The 13844-nt window shown below is 45.0% G+C and overlaps 1 protein-coding gene across 2 annotated transcripts in view; it reads right to left on the reverse strand.

The window, feature by feature from the left end:
• nfkb2 (nuclear factor of kappa light polypeptide gene enhancer in B-cells 2 (p49/p100)) overlaps positions 1–11055 on the reverse strand; it is a 20151-nt gene extending 9096 nt beyond the window's left edge. Inside the window, exons 1-5 of one of the 2 annotated variants that reach the window (XM_085476880.1) lie at positions 10994–11055; positions 9232–9327; positions 2756–2795; positions 1393–1462; positions 651–691 (exon numbers count right to left, since the gene is read on the reverse strand). In XM_085476880.1, the coding sequence (XP_085333006.1) occupies positions 651–691; positions 1393–1462; positions 2756–2795; positions 9232–9248 (168 nt within the window). In that variant the 5' untranslated portion in view covers positions 9249–9327; positions 10994–11055. Of the gene's footprint in view, positions 1–650; positions 692–1392; positions 1463–2755; positions 2796–3590; positions 3656–9231; positions 9328–10993 lie in introns of those variants that run through there. The other variant, XM_085476881.1, reaches the window with a different exon arrangement.
• Between the last annotated feature and the right edge of the window lie 2789 nt (positions 11056–13844).

The raw sequence follows: 13844 nt of genomic DNA on the forward strand, positions 1-13844 counted from the left end.
TCTTCTTCCTGTTTGAGCTTCAGCTCAGGTCGGAGCTTTGAGCTCATTCATCACCTCACGCTGTTCAAATCCTTTGTTTGTTTGCTTTGCCATGCAGGGCATCGTTCGGCTTCACGTTACACACAACAACAAACACAACAACAAACACATTTTTGTGTCGTGCTGCTGGTGTTACGTCATCACGCTGCATCCCACCACAGCTGTAGACTTTGTATTGTCAGAGCTTTTCTACTTCAAACTTTAAAACATCAGGATAAGACGTTAATGTTATGATGTCTGTGGTAGGCTCAGGGGAATAAAACTGGACTGGGACAAAGCAGTGAACCTGACTCTGATCCCTGTGGGACACCATCAGCAGCTACAGCACTTAATGGACCGTTCGACGGTAATGCTAGCGTCTGTTAATCACTCCACCGGTGAATAAAATTCAAATGAGGACTAACAAAGGAACAATCACGTTTAAACCATTGTTGAAGATCTGAACCACCAAGAATCCAGGTTTATCAGGCCGTCTGTGTCTTATTGCTACGCTATATTGTTGACGACTGCTTCGATCTTTATCTTTGTCACCTCCATGTTTCCACTGCAGTCTTTATCCACCCACCGCTGCCTTGTCGTGTTTGTAACAGGAAGTAAGATGTGAGTCTCACCTGTTTGGGCTCTTCGATGATCTGAATGTACGGGCCGTGAGCTACAACACAAACACAGGTGAAGAAAAAACACTCGTCAGTCGCTGTGACTGATCATTTCTCAAAATCATCATCAACTTTCACTATTTCATCAGCGAGAAGCAAAATGTTACCAGACGTGAGTAAATTCTAGAAGGTTCTAGATGACCAGGTGTTATTCGCTGGAGTTTTGTGGAGTTTCTTGTAACATGTTACAGTACTGATGCCCACTAACCGACACACGCACACACACTTCTGGGTATGAAACCCAGACTGTACATGTTTCTAAAACTGAGGGAGGGTACTGGGGCGCCCCCAGGGCAGGATCAGAGAGCTGCGTCCATCCTGAGCTGTTTGAGGTTGTAGCAAAACCTAAAGATGGTGAAAGGCTCTGGACTTCACAAGGCTTGGTTTCAAATACACTCGTGTGTTCTCAGGAGCTCCTGACTCCAGCCTGACCGTGTTCTCAGTCAGACCCGTTAATGGTTCACCTTTGACCTTTTTAAACCAGATGTTGTGGTGCAGTGAGATGCTTCAGACAGGAGGTCAGTGTGTTAAAGGCAACAAACTGACTTAAATAACAAACACAAATGAGAGTCTGCAGATTGATGTTGTTTCCTACAATGGCACGCATCTTTTTTCTGATTAAGGAGGCAAAAAATGAGCTGGGAGTTCAACCTGTTCCATAGTTTGACGTGACTGTGACATCGTCCTGAATGCTCACCTGTCTCAGGCATGAAGGGCTCTGTCTTTATGTCCACTGGAATATAGTCGTACGGCATGAACTGCTGCAGCTGAGGACGAACAAGCAGAAACATCTTTAACAGAGCGTCGATCGATCGTCTTTACAGCTCAGACCTTTCAGTACCATCAGACTGTGCTGTCGGTGTAAAAGCACATGTTACAGTTGTGATGTATAAAGGCAGCGGGCCCAATGTCGATCCCTGTGGAACACCTCCATCACACAGGAAGCGGCTCGTTCGTTGTGCCTCACTCTGTGGCTTACGATTGGTCGCTGGCGGACATTCCAGACTCCAGTTGCCTAGGTAACCCTTGTAAAACAGTTTCAGGGGCTTCATAACGTTCCTGTGAATCATCGATTTATCGGCAAAACTGACACATCCCTGGTATCAAAATGATTGATCAGTTAAACGTGAATCATTAGCGCTGTAAACCCCCTCGCAGCCCCTCAGATTTCTGCTTTTTAACGAGTTATTTCTTACCGTAACTGAAGCACTCTGTTCTTTAACTGCCTCCACTTGTTTTACACCTTTCTGCATGATTGCATTCAGCTGCACAGAATTCACTCATATAGAGAATGAAGAAGATTTTAAATGTCATTTTTGGGATGCTTTACCAAATTTAAGCTTGTAAGTTGCACATTAATCCTGAGCCACGTCTACAGGAGCGACAACTGCGGCCGTCCTAATGAACGCACCGCGCTGAGCTCGTACTCCAGCAGCTAACCTGAAGCAGACACCCAGTGCAAACATCTGGAGCCTGTTTGGCTTGTGGTAGGCCTCCTCAGTTAATGAGAAGCAGGAACAACTTTATTCAAACGCGTTGTTGTTGCATCAAAGCGAAAACGAGCAGCAACCGACTGAAGCTCTGCGACGCTTCGTTGTGTCACCTGCACCTCTCGCCTGGTTAAATACAAAGCTGTGCTTCTTTGAATGAGAAGTGGCTTCCTCTTTAACTGGAAACGGTGTCATTGCTCCCGAGTCAACATCCAACACTGATCCGATCCTTGCGCACCGTATGAAAAGTTTTCTGAACTGGTTTTGTGTCGCTGCTTCCTGCTGAGGTCTCCACAGGTTTACAACAAAGAGCCCACCGCACGCTTTGATTTCAGGCTTTGATGTAAACGCGTCTCTTCTTTTAGACATCAAATAAAACTTCACAGATGTGCAGAAAACCTCTGAATCCACTCAGGATGATGTAATCAGAGGAGACCTGAAATCATTTCCACGTTCTCGTGTCAGAACGAACGGTTAGAGCGAGGCTCAGGCACGCTCGCTGATCAGCTGGATTAAAAACACACTTCCTGTAGTGGAGAGAATAAAGACAAATGTAGAGAAAGTACTTACGTCGTGCTCGTAGCCGCCGATGAACTGGGCTTCAGTCATCCTGCAGCACAAACAGAGACAGTCAGTGAGAAGCGTTGAGAAAGTCAGAGGCGTGTCGGAGGAACCATCGGCCGAGCCGAGTCGCTTTAAGCCCCCTCAGGCTGAAGCTGAAAGTCCCGAGAGGCGGACAAAGACACAAGAGCGCAGCAAAGCGATCCAAAGTTCAGCAGTTTCACTTTCACGCACTCAAACACTGCACGACCTCTCTCCTTCCCTCCTTCTTCTCTGCTGTTTGTCTCTAATCTCCCCCCTCTCTCTCTGCCCCTCCCCTTCCCGTATCTCGCTCTGCTTTCAGTCACTTCCTGGAAGTGGCTGAGCTGAGGAAAACCCCCAGAATCCCAGGCCTGCAGAGAGAGGAGGCGGGGCTACAGCTGCTGATGTCACTCTGCTGCTGCCGGTGAGGCAGACGAGGAAGAAGAGCAACAACAAACAAAAAGAAAAACAGAGATAAACATTCGAGCTGAAAAATAAAGACAGAGTCGACATCCTGAGACAGTTAAAGTCTTTAAATAACACTCATGATGGTGTGAACGACTTCTACAGAAACAGCTTCGAATGGAAGCAGCCGTGTGGAGCTTAAAGAGCAGTAAATAACTACAGCCGCACTCTCACAGCTTATTTCACCTCATCAGAGCGTAAACAGCTGATGAGGTCTGCAGCACAGTCACGAGAGAGCGGACGAGAAACCGGCCCGACAGCGTTCAGCCGTCAGACCCCAGCAGTTTAACACTGAGACAAAGCAGCTGATTAAAGCTGAAGCCCAGCGTGAAGCTAGAACCAGCAGACAGGGACGAACCTGCAGAGGTTACAGCTGTGAACGGCGCTCTGTCACAGCCGGGCGTCCGGCTCCGCTCTGCTTCCTCTTTGCTCTCTTTTCTGTCTTTTTGCTGGTTTCTCGTTCGACTTCCTGTCCCTCGTCTAACGCCTCTGACTCAAAACTGATGCGAAGCTCACTGCTCTCCCAGCTTCAACCCGCTGTGACGGGACAGCCCCTCTCAGCGCATCGACCAATCAGAGCGCTGTGCAGAGACAAACCCACAAAGGTAGAGTACGAGCAAGATGAGAGAAAACCCGAGGGGAAGTCTGCAGGAATCCACAGAGGTTATTTCTTTCATGTTTCCCTGAAACAGCTTCAGTCATTCGCTTGAATTAACCTGATGAAACATTTCTTCACCTGCAGCGTGAGAAGCACCGAACGCGATGCAGACACACAAACAACAGCTGAGGATGCCCATGCGACACACTTCATGTTTGTGACCTCGAGCAGACGTCCCAGGCTGCTTCCAGCTCCTTCAGCTTGTTTCCCGAAGCATCCGGACGCTCTACAGCCGAAGAGCTTCAGTCATTCACCACAGAAGAACAGCTGACAGCAGCTGCAGGAATCTTTAAGACCTGCAGTTTAACTGATGTGTGTTATCTGGCTTCACGGACAGAGAGCTGGGTGTCATCAGCATAGCAGTAGAAATGTTTGCTATGATGATCCAGCCTGAGGGAAGCATGTATGATGTGAACAGAGCCGCGCGCTCAGTTTGTGAAACTTTATCTTCAGATACAGTTTGACTTTTGTGTAATACCGATTTGCACCAGCAGATGGTACAATGAGTCATCGTCACGCACATTATTAACATCTGTATTTAAAAAAACATGCCAGTGCAAATGTGATGTCACATTCTTCGTTTGTGTGTATTTAACCAAACTGTGGATCCTGATTCGTCTCACCAGTAAATAAAAACACTGCAGGTTTGAATGGATCTGAAAGCTTCTTCCACCTGCTGATCAGAGCTTATTGATTACTGCACATTGTTCCTAGTTTAGTTTATTTGTGTCTTTTCTTTATTTTGTTGGATTTGTTCTTCTCGTGTCTTATTCACGGTTTGTGAGTCAGCTGTGAGCTGCACTGACCTTCATGAAACTTGTGCAGCTTGAATCTGGTTATGTTTGGTTTATGATGGTTATAAATAATCAGCCTGAGACGTTCGAGCTGCAGACTGAGTTTCTGCTATCGGCCTCACTGCCGCTCCTGATTCTGTCGCTGCATTTCTACCCCACACTGAAGCAACGAGCAAAGTGCTGCATAACAAGTAAAAATAAGAATAATCATTTAATAAAGACAGACAAGAGAAATAAGATAAAAAGTAAAACAATGATAGAAAAACAGAAGCTGAACCCAGTCTGAAGCTGAGAACGATGATGAAGAGAAGGGTTTTCTTCAGTTTGAAGGCTGGTAATGAGGAAGACGATTCTGGAGTTTCACAACGCCCGGTCAGCAGTGCGAACCAATCAGCAGCTAGTAGGCGGACCTCAGTGAATGACACGTGACGTAGACGAACCCCGTAAAGCAGTTAGCGACAATATTTGAAATGTTTGTGTGCACGTCACCGGAAGCCAGTGCAACAATCAGAGGACGGGCCAATAATGGCCACGCCTCCGTGTCAGCAGCATTATGAACCCGCTGCAATCATTATATTAGACCTTTCTACCAGAAACAGACGGTTTAACTTCAGTTAAGTCTAAAGTACGCTGCTTTATCAACGTATTCGATACCTGAGCCAAATGAAAGAATCAAATATGACTCCAACATTACCTGATGTCAGGGCTCAAGATCTGAAGGAGGAGTTATGGAGAGTGCGACCGGCAGCTGATGAACGTCATGTAGGTTCAGAGGGTCATTAATATGGCCCAAAAAATCATTGGACATCCTCTTCCCTCCCTGAAGGACCGGCACATCAGCTGACCTGATTGGCTACCTCCCTGGACTTTTTTGGGGGGGGTAACAACAATAATAATAATAATAACAATAAAAATGTGCAATAAAACGTCCCTTTTATTTCTTCCTTTTATTTAGTTAAGTTACTGTGTTGTCCTGTTTGTGTTGTGTGTCGTATTTCATTGTACTGTTGTTCTAGGTATGACTGTGCAATGACAACAAAGAGTTACCCGTCAGAGCGTCATCAGCATAGAAATGATCCGCAACATGTGGCAGCACATGCAGTGAAAAGACAAGTGGTCCCAGACCCGAACCCTGAGGTATGCCCCAGAGACAGTATCCGACAGTTCAGGAGATCCAGATCATGTGATCCACTGTATCAGAGCAGCATCACCACCGTCAACAACACATGCGATCATTAACAACAGACAAAAGAGCAGCTTCTGTGGAGCCAGGCTGAAAAACCTGCAGCTGCTGGAAATCCACGTCCTCCAATACGTTAGAAGGAAAAGACGAAGAGCAGGATGAGGGTGGAGATCTACAGGTGGAGCGTTTCATGCTTACGTAGACCGTCCCTTAGACTCACAAACATTTCTAAATGTTAAAACAGATGAGACAGTGATTTACAGGCAGGAGGATTCGACCTGTCAGTAACATTAGTTAGTAAGAAACGCTCAAAGTGATGGATCAGAACGTTAGAGCCAATAAGAAACTGAAATAATCTCAAATCAGATCCAGATTATTAACAGAGCTTCTGTCATGAAAACAAACATCTTGTAACCGCCTCGAGTAGAGATTAAAACCTTAAAAGCTGAACTTTAACTTTTCCATTCAGATAAATCAGATTGTTTCCACCAGAGCAGAAATATTTATATCAATATATACATTTGAAAATTTGCGATAACGATATAACTGACGATATAATTGACACGAGACAAAATACTTTACAACTCCTCAACTTTATTTGTGCAAAAAACCCCATCAATGCATTTCCACTGAAACAAGCAGCTGTTTTTTATCTGCATTAAAGTTATATAAACATGTAACAGTGCAAATGCAAATTCGTGCTGACAGTTTAACCAAAAGGCATTTCCAGTGGAAACTGGCCGACACATCCTCAGCATAACCATGTATAATATCCACAACACTTAAAGAGGTTATACACACACAGTACGGTAATATTATGTTGAAGCACAGTACGTATCACTCCGCGAGGCTCCGCCTACGATAGCCGTAACGCTCCCACAATCCATCAAGCGGTGCGGCTTCGTAGCTTAGCAAAGTCGTAGTGAAACATCTGACAGATTTTCGAGCGCCGTGCACATAAAATCGTTTCGAGGTCAGTAAACACAACCAGAGTTCATACATAAGACACACGGGATTATAAGGGGCTCTGTCGACTTTCAGAAAAATCAAAGGATTGATTTTAAGTGCGCCGTATTTTCCAAACAACACGGTAATAACGACGGCCCGCTGCTACCAAAAATAGTGCTTTGTTGTGTATCTGACGGACGAAAGCTAAACCAGTTCCACACCAGTGAAGCTGCAGCATTTTTACAAACCAGTTCAGGTTCATGGTTTTACTCAACGATCCGCTTTCGCTCTTCTCATTCTGCGTCACCGCCATTTTTCGGCCATGTGCGTATGTAAACAAAGGCACTGCGCATGCGCGTTTTACCCATATTCTATCGCCATATTTCATTTTCTTATCGTTGCCCAACATCATACCGGTGTTACTGTGAACGGTGTGAGATGACCCAGCACTAGTTTCCACACTGATTAACACATTTATGTTCTTTTTACTGCAGTGATACGAGTGTCTGAACCCACTATTGTTCTGTGATGAGAAGTTCAATGGAGGCATGTAAAATCAGGAAATATTTGCCATGAGTCAGAGAATATTCCCCACATATGAACTTCTAAATGTAACAGCAACAACGTCGTCTTTGCTGCCTGTTAGCAGAACAACCGCCAGAAGAACTTTAATAAACTTTAAATAAACCAGGGTGTGTGTGGGCTTCACGGGGACACAAACGCTGCTCTTTTAGTTTCTCATCAAGGAAAAATGAACTAGAACGACTCGAATACACCTGTTATTATTCTCACTACAATATTATTATTTCCTGTTGTTATTATTATTATTGCAAACATACACTGAGCTGATACAGGAGTGATGAAGAAAACCGACAGCGTCTAACGTGTATTTTTACCTGACAGGCGCAGACAGGGCGTCACTTATAATCCAAATCTGAGGATGAGATGGTTTGTCAGTTTTATTTTCTTATTCTGACCCGTATTAAACTGGCCCCTATTGTAAACATCAGGCGCTTCCTGCAGCTTGGCTCTGATTATGAGGAAGAGCAGCAACAAACTGAACGAATAAACCAACGTCAGTCTGCATCAGAGGTTCCCATCGCTTTCAGGTGAGAGCCATATAGAGTCAAACTTTCCGCTGCGCTGGGATGTTTTGTAGCAACCGCTGTTTCAGAAACAACCTCCATGCGCCTTAACGAGGTGTTAGTCATCAGCTGCTGGTTGTCACGGAAACACAAAACAGACTGAGGTCTCAGCTGGTCAGATGATTTATTTAATCTAAAACAGGCTGCTGTCGGCTTGGGACCGAAGCATCAGTCCATCCTCCGTCTCAAACAGGCTCCTGTCTCTTTAAAAACATACTTTTCTCTGATTGGACAACTTGTGGAAGCCTGCAGAGGGGCACTACGTACCTACATGTGAGCTGCGCTGAATGATGATTTATGCAATCCACGAGAGAAAGCATGACACGCTTCAGAGCGGCGGTCTGTTGGCGGTTTAAAAATGATTTCTTTCCTGCAAATCAAGTCAGGGGCGAGGGGGTGGAGCCTACAGCCGGAGGACGCAGACACTACGCAGGTTTGGGTTCATTTCCTCAGGTGATCGAACACACCTGTCTGGCAACCCACGCAGACACGTGGAGGACAAACACACCCGAGTGCACCAAGCGTGACACTGTCACATTTTCACGACCTTTAACCTTTTGATTCATGTTTGTGTTTGCTCTCATTCATCAGCTCACGGTCGGTGTTTCACTGTCAGAGGGTAAAAAACTCGTTTGGAGGACCAATCACATCACTGCTCTTTATGTGTGTGTTTGTGTGTGCTGCATAAAGCGCTGTGAGTGCAGTCAGTGTAACATTGAAGTGAAGTCATTCTGATTAAAAATGGTGAAAAGAACATGGACCCAAACGTCTTGGGTCGCAGCAGATGGCCCCGCCCCTCCCTGAGCCTGGTTCTGCTGGAGGTTTCTTCCTGTTAAAAGGGAGTTTTTCCTTCCCACTGTCACCAAAGTGCTGCTCATAGGGGGTCACATGATTGTTGGGGTTTTGTCTGTATGTATTATTGTAGGGTCGACCTTACAATATAAAGCACCTTGAGGCGACTGTTATAAATAAAGTTGAATTAATATTACTAATAACAACAACAACAATAATAATAATAGTGCCATGACGATTTAAAACAAAACCCTGGCGCTGCAGCGAGCAGGACAGGAAGTGAGATACACAACCTGCTTTAACTTCAGTGCACAACCTACAAACCAAAACAAAAATCACTTTTTGGAGCTTCGGGGCTTCCGTAGAAACCACAGAAACATTCCTGTGCGTCGCTGAGCTTTGAGCAACAGGATTCCAAAACATCTCATAACAAACAGGAAACGCATCACAACACATTACAGGGTTAACAGCAGACGTACCGCAGGGCTCCTGCCATGGCTCAGCGCTGACAACGACAATGATGATGATGATGATGAGGAGGCAGCTGACCTGTTCTTCCTCCTTCAGGGATTTTCCTGTGGATGGTAAGCGAAGGGTTAATGACACAGCTCGGTGCTGATGGAGTCACATCAGTGGGAATTTCCACCCTCCTCCTCCTCTGTGATGTGTGGGGACGATCAGGGAGCTCAGGCCCAACAGACACAGTTAAAGGAGCAGTCCGCCTTCACCACAGCCTCAGTTTCACAGGGTTAGCTTAGCACAAACACTGAGAACCAATGGAAACTGTTAGCCTAAAACCCAACAGGAGGAGGAGGGGGAGCAGCTCTGGAAAGGTCACATTTACATCTGCTTTCATGTGTTTTTGGAAAAATGTTTTTCAAGCTACTCAGAAAAATTCATCTTTCAAAGAAAATGATGAATTTTTTTCAATGATTTGCAAACCAAACGAGGCGTTTAGGCGCCGTCAGAACTTTCTGTCCTACAAACAGACGAGGAAGACTTGCTGAAGCTTCGCTGCTTCCTCCAAACACAGTTTTCTGAACTTTGACTCTCGGACCTCGGCCTTATTTAAACTCTCCTCAGCTTCTTTAATCTGCTTTGATATTTTCACGTCTGTAAGGTAGAAATTCTCCTTTCATTCATTTTTCCAGAGCGGACAGAAAAGTCTCATTTTAATGTAGCACCATCAGCACCATCAGCACCATCAGCACCACATCTGTGCTCTGCGAGCGTCACATGATTGTTGGCTGCTGTCTGTTGTATATTTGTGAGTCTGTGAGCACCTTGAGGCGACTGCTGTTGTCTTTGGTGCTTTATAAATAAAACAGACAAGATGATTAAATATTGTAACATCTGTGTCTAGAAAATTCTCTTTTGATCATATTTACAGTAATGAAGTCTGTGGATGTCATCAGAGCGCCTTAAAGGAAAACTTCAGGGTCAGAGGTCAGTGTCATAACGATGAATGTTCCCTAACCCTGCAGATGTCTGACGTCAGCACGGCTGTTTCACGGGTTCGTTTCGGGGAAATGTGCGAGCAGAGCCACACGCGTTGGATCCACCGTGAACACCTGGATGGAGGTGATGCAGGTGTGGCGGAGCGCCTGGAGCCGCCTCGGGTCACACGGGGTAAAACGGCCGACGGCAGGGCTGGCGTGCAGCACGCTTCCTGTTAGAAAGGCCTTGTTTCCTCTGGAACTTCTTTCAGGTACATCTGAGCCGCAGGTGGGCCACACCGAGACCACCACACGCCACACTGGAAGTCCTCACTCCGCGGCCCCTCGGCAGGATTCCGAAAACTGGCGAATCTGAGGGCTCGGTATGCGGTAAAGGATCATTTTGAACTGTGAAGCAGCTCAAGAACAAACCCCAGGAGCCGAGCACAGTGGCTATTTAACTGGATTCTTTGCGCCTGACAACAAACACGAGCCTGGATTACAGAAGCAGAACGAGCCAGTTTAAACATCACAGCGCAACCTCAACACCTCCAACACCTCCACACTTCATCTGCATCAAACACAGCCAGCGCTGAAACGACCCAATAATCGATCATCAATAATCCTCAGTGATCGAGTAACAGCTGCTCACGTCACCCCGAATGTTTGTCACGCGAGAATGAGGCACATTAAAGTTCGGCTGTGGTGGAATCACCTGAGTTACAGGTGCGTGTCCAGCGCTCGGTTAATAATTTTATTTTATTGATCAGCAGTTTGACTTTAAACGAAGTTAAAGAAACGTTACCTGCGCGCAGCTCTCAAGGTTCACTTCAGTCTGGAAACTCCAAACTGGATTCAGCAACAAGACCAAGATCACAACCCCAAGGTCACGTCCTGCTCCCGATTTTCAAAATAAAGCTAAGAACCCTGCACCTCTGATGTGAAGCGAACAGGAGAGAAATCAGTGTGAAAAACATTCAAACGAGAAGAGAAAAAAACAACAAAAAAGGAGGACAATAAAACAATAACAGTCGCAAAAAATATTCAGGAAAATTAAAAAACAGCATTTCAAATGTTTTTTTATTTATATATCAAAAATTCACATTATCTTAATTTTTATTTATTTCCTGTGAACTCATCGACTGTAATACATTCAGTTCAGAGATATCACTATTTCATTTGAATTTTTAGATTTTGTTTATTTAAAATTCTCCAGATAATTTTATACAAATTATTAAAATAATTAATTTAAGGAGAAAAGCGAAAAGATACAAACATTTTTACACAAACAGAAAAATTAGAAATATAAACAAAAAAGAAGCTTTTAATGCTTTGTATAAAAATAAAAATAAAATTAAACTAAATTATATTTAACTATTTCACTATCCTTTCAAAATGTGCGGTAAAATGATGCTTTTGTTTTGATAATCAGGAAGTCATGTCCCGCCCTCCGCAACAAACTTGACTTAGGTCAGCTCGGTTGTCATGGTGACCGCAGGCAGGCAGTCAGATTGGAAAGCCCCAGAGCTGAAGGGGAATTCCGGCACCACGTGGCAAACTCTACCTACTGATTGGTGGATGGTAAAGGGGAGCCACGCCCACCCAGGCAGAAAAACAAGAAGAAAAAAACAAAAAAAACTTGTTTTTTAAAAAACGAATCAAGTTAAAAACTTTACAAAAATAGTAAAAACAAATGAATGATCATAAAGAGAAAAATACAAAAACACGAAAAATATTACATATATTCTTTTACTGCTCCTATACAGCTGTGTGTGTGTGTGTGTGTGTGTGTGTGTGTGTGTGTGTGTGTGTGTGTGTGTGTGTGTGTGTGTACGTACGTGATTGCACTCAGGTGTTATTACGTTCACAGCACTGTGGCATGAGCTGAGCCGGCCTGTGCAGGTCACAGTCGGGGAAGTACCCTCTTGTGTATCTATGAAATCACTGATTCGTCAGATGAGTCGTGAGCGTCATCGCTCATCAGCTCAGGCTGAGAACGGTGTGGAGGGAGGTGCACGCTGTTCCCCGCTCTCCACCTGGATCCACCAAACATGAATCCAGGTAAACGTCTCAGGTGCTTCTGCACCTGCAGCGAGTGCTGACGTCATGCTCAGCCGAGGACCCATTAAGATTCTGTCTTCAGCTCGTTCATCATACCCGTGTCCATCCTTCAGATAGTTTTTGCTGTACTTCAGCAGGTAAACTTTATTTAGACAACACTGTCAGGGCCATGAACAGCAGCCAGTGATGCAACACTGCCACCTTCAGGTCAAGCTGTGAGACGCCACCTGCACGTCCACAGATGTCAGTCACAGCAGGGAGCAGAGGTCGTGCTGCGACAGCGCCCCCTGCTGGCTCCCCTGCAGCACTCCTTCGCACAGCTTACATTTTACGACTCAACGTCCTCATTTATTGACTTTTGGTGGTCAGAGTGACTCATTCTTCCTCTTCTGCATCATAAAGTTGATTCGATTTTTATTGTTTGTGTTTATCAGCATGTAAACAAACAAACGTCTGTAACGAGCCAACATGTACACACGAGCTCACTCCAGTGTGTGACGACCAGGGGCCCGTTCTTCGTACGTCGCTTACTACATCCAAGATCAAATGACACATCCAAGACCAAATCATCGCGCTAACCGTGAGCTCGCTAATCCGGTTCTCCGAACACACCTGCTGTTGACGATTAGTACAGCTGGATGAAGTAATGTGAGATCACTGGGTGTCGTAAAAGGGGCTACGCATCGATAGTAGAAACATTGATCGGCAACCCTCTGATTGGTCGGCGAAAATGTCGAAGGAGCGCGCTCGGTATTTTTCGGCAGCAGAGCAAGAACTCTTGATTGAGGGATTTCAGGAGTTTCAGAGTTTAATCAGAACGCAAGGGAACACTGCAAAGGCTGCAAAAGCAAGGAGAGAGGGCTGGCAGAAAGTTGCTGACAAATTAAACTCGTAAGTAATTTAATAATAATAATAATAATAATAATAATGGAGTGGATTGATATAGCGCTTTTCAAGGCACCCAAAGCGCTTTACAATGCCACTATTCAATCACTCTCACATTCACACACTGGTGGAGGCAGCTACAGTTGTAGCCACAGCTGCCCTGGGGCAGACTGACAGAAGCCAGGCTGCCATATCACGCCATCGGCCCCTCTGGCCAACACCAGTAGGCGGTAGGGTAAATTTACTGTATTACACTATATTATCCAATATTATATTACATTATATTATGTTATATTATATCCCCTTACACATTAGAGCCACAACAGGACCCACTAGAACATGGGAACAAGTAAAAGTGGAATATAAGAATATGCTACAGAATGGTAATATTTATCACTTATATTGCTTTTCGTCTCTTGGAAAGAGACCCTGGAATAATCTGTTTGTTTGTTCATAACAGCAACCAAGAAAAGGGCAGAGCAAAAAAAAAAAGACAGGTGGTGGTCCTGCACCCCCTCGTCAACAAGTTGGTTAAGTAAATAATACCCTCACGGGAATATCGATATCTCTCAATGAGCACACTGTCGCGCTGAGCTAAAGGATCCTGTCTGTCCCGCAATATACGCTGAATTCTGAAAACTCTCCTTATCAATCTTGCACCTTCCGCAATGGGTTGCTCGCGTATACGGACAGGACATGGCTGCGACAGG

Source organism: Copadichromis virginalis, linkage group LG13 (genome assembly GCF_057382275.1).
Source record: "Copadichromis virginalis isolate Kocher_CV1m ecotype Utaka linkage group LG13, C_Virginalis_male_GT1.1, whole genome shotgun sequence".
Taxonomy (NCBI): domain Eukaryota; kingdom Metazoa; phylum Chordata; class Actinopteri; order Cichliformes; family Cichlidae; genus Copadichromis; species Copadichromis virginalis.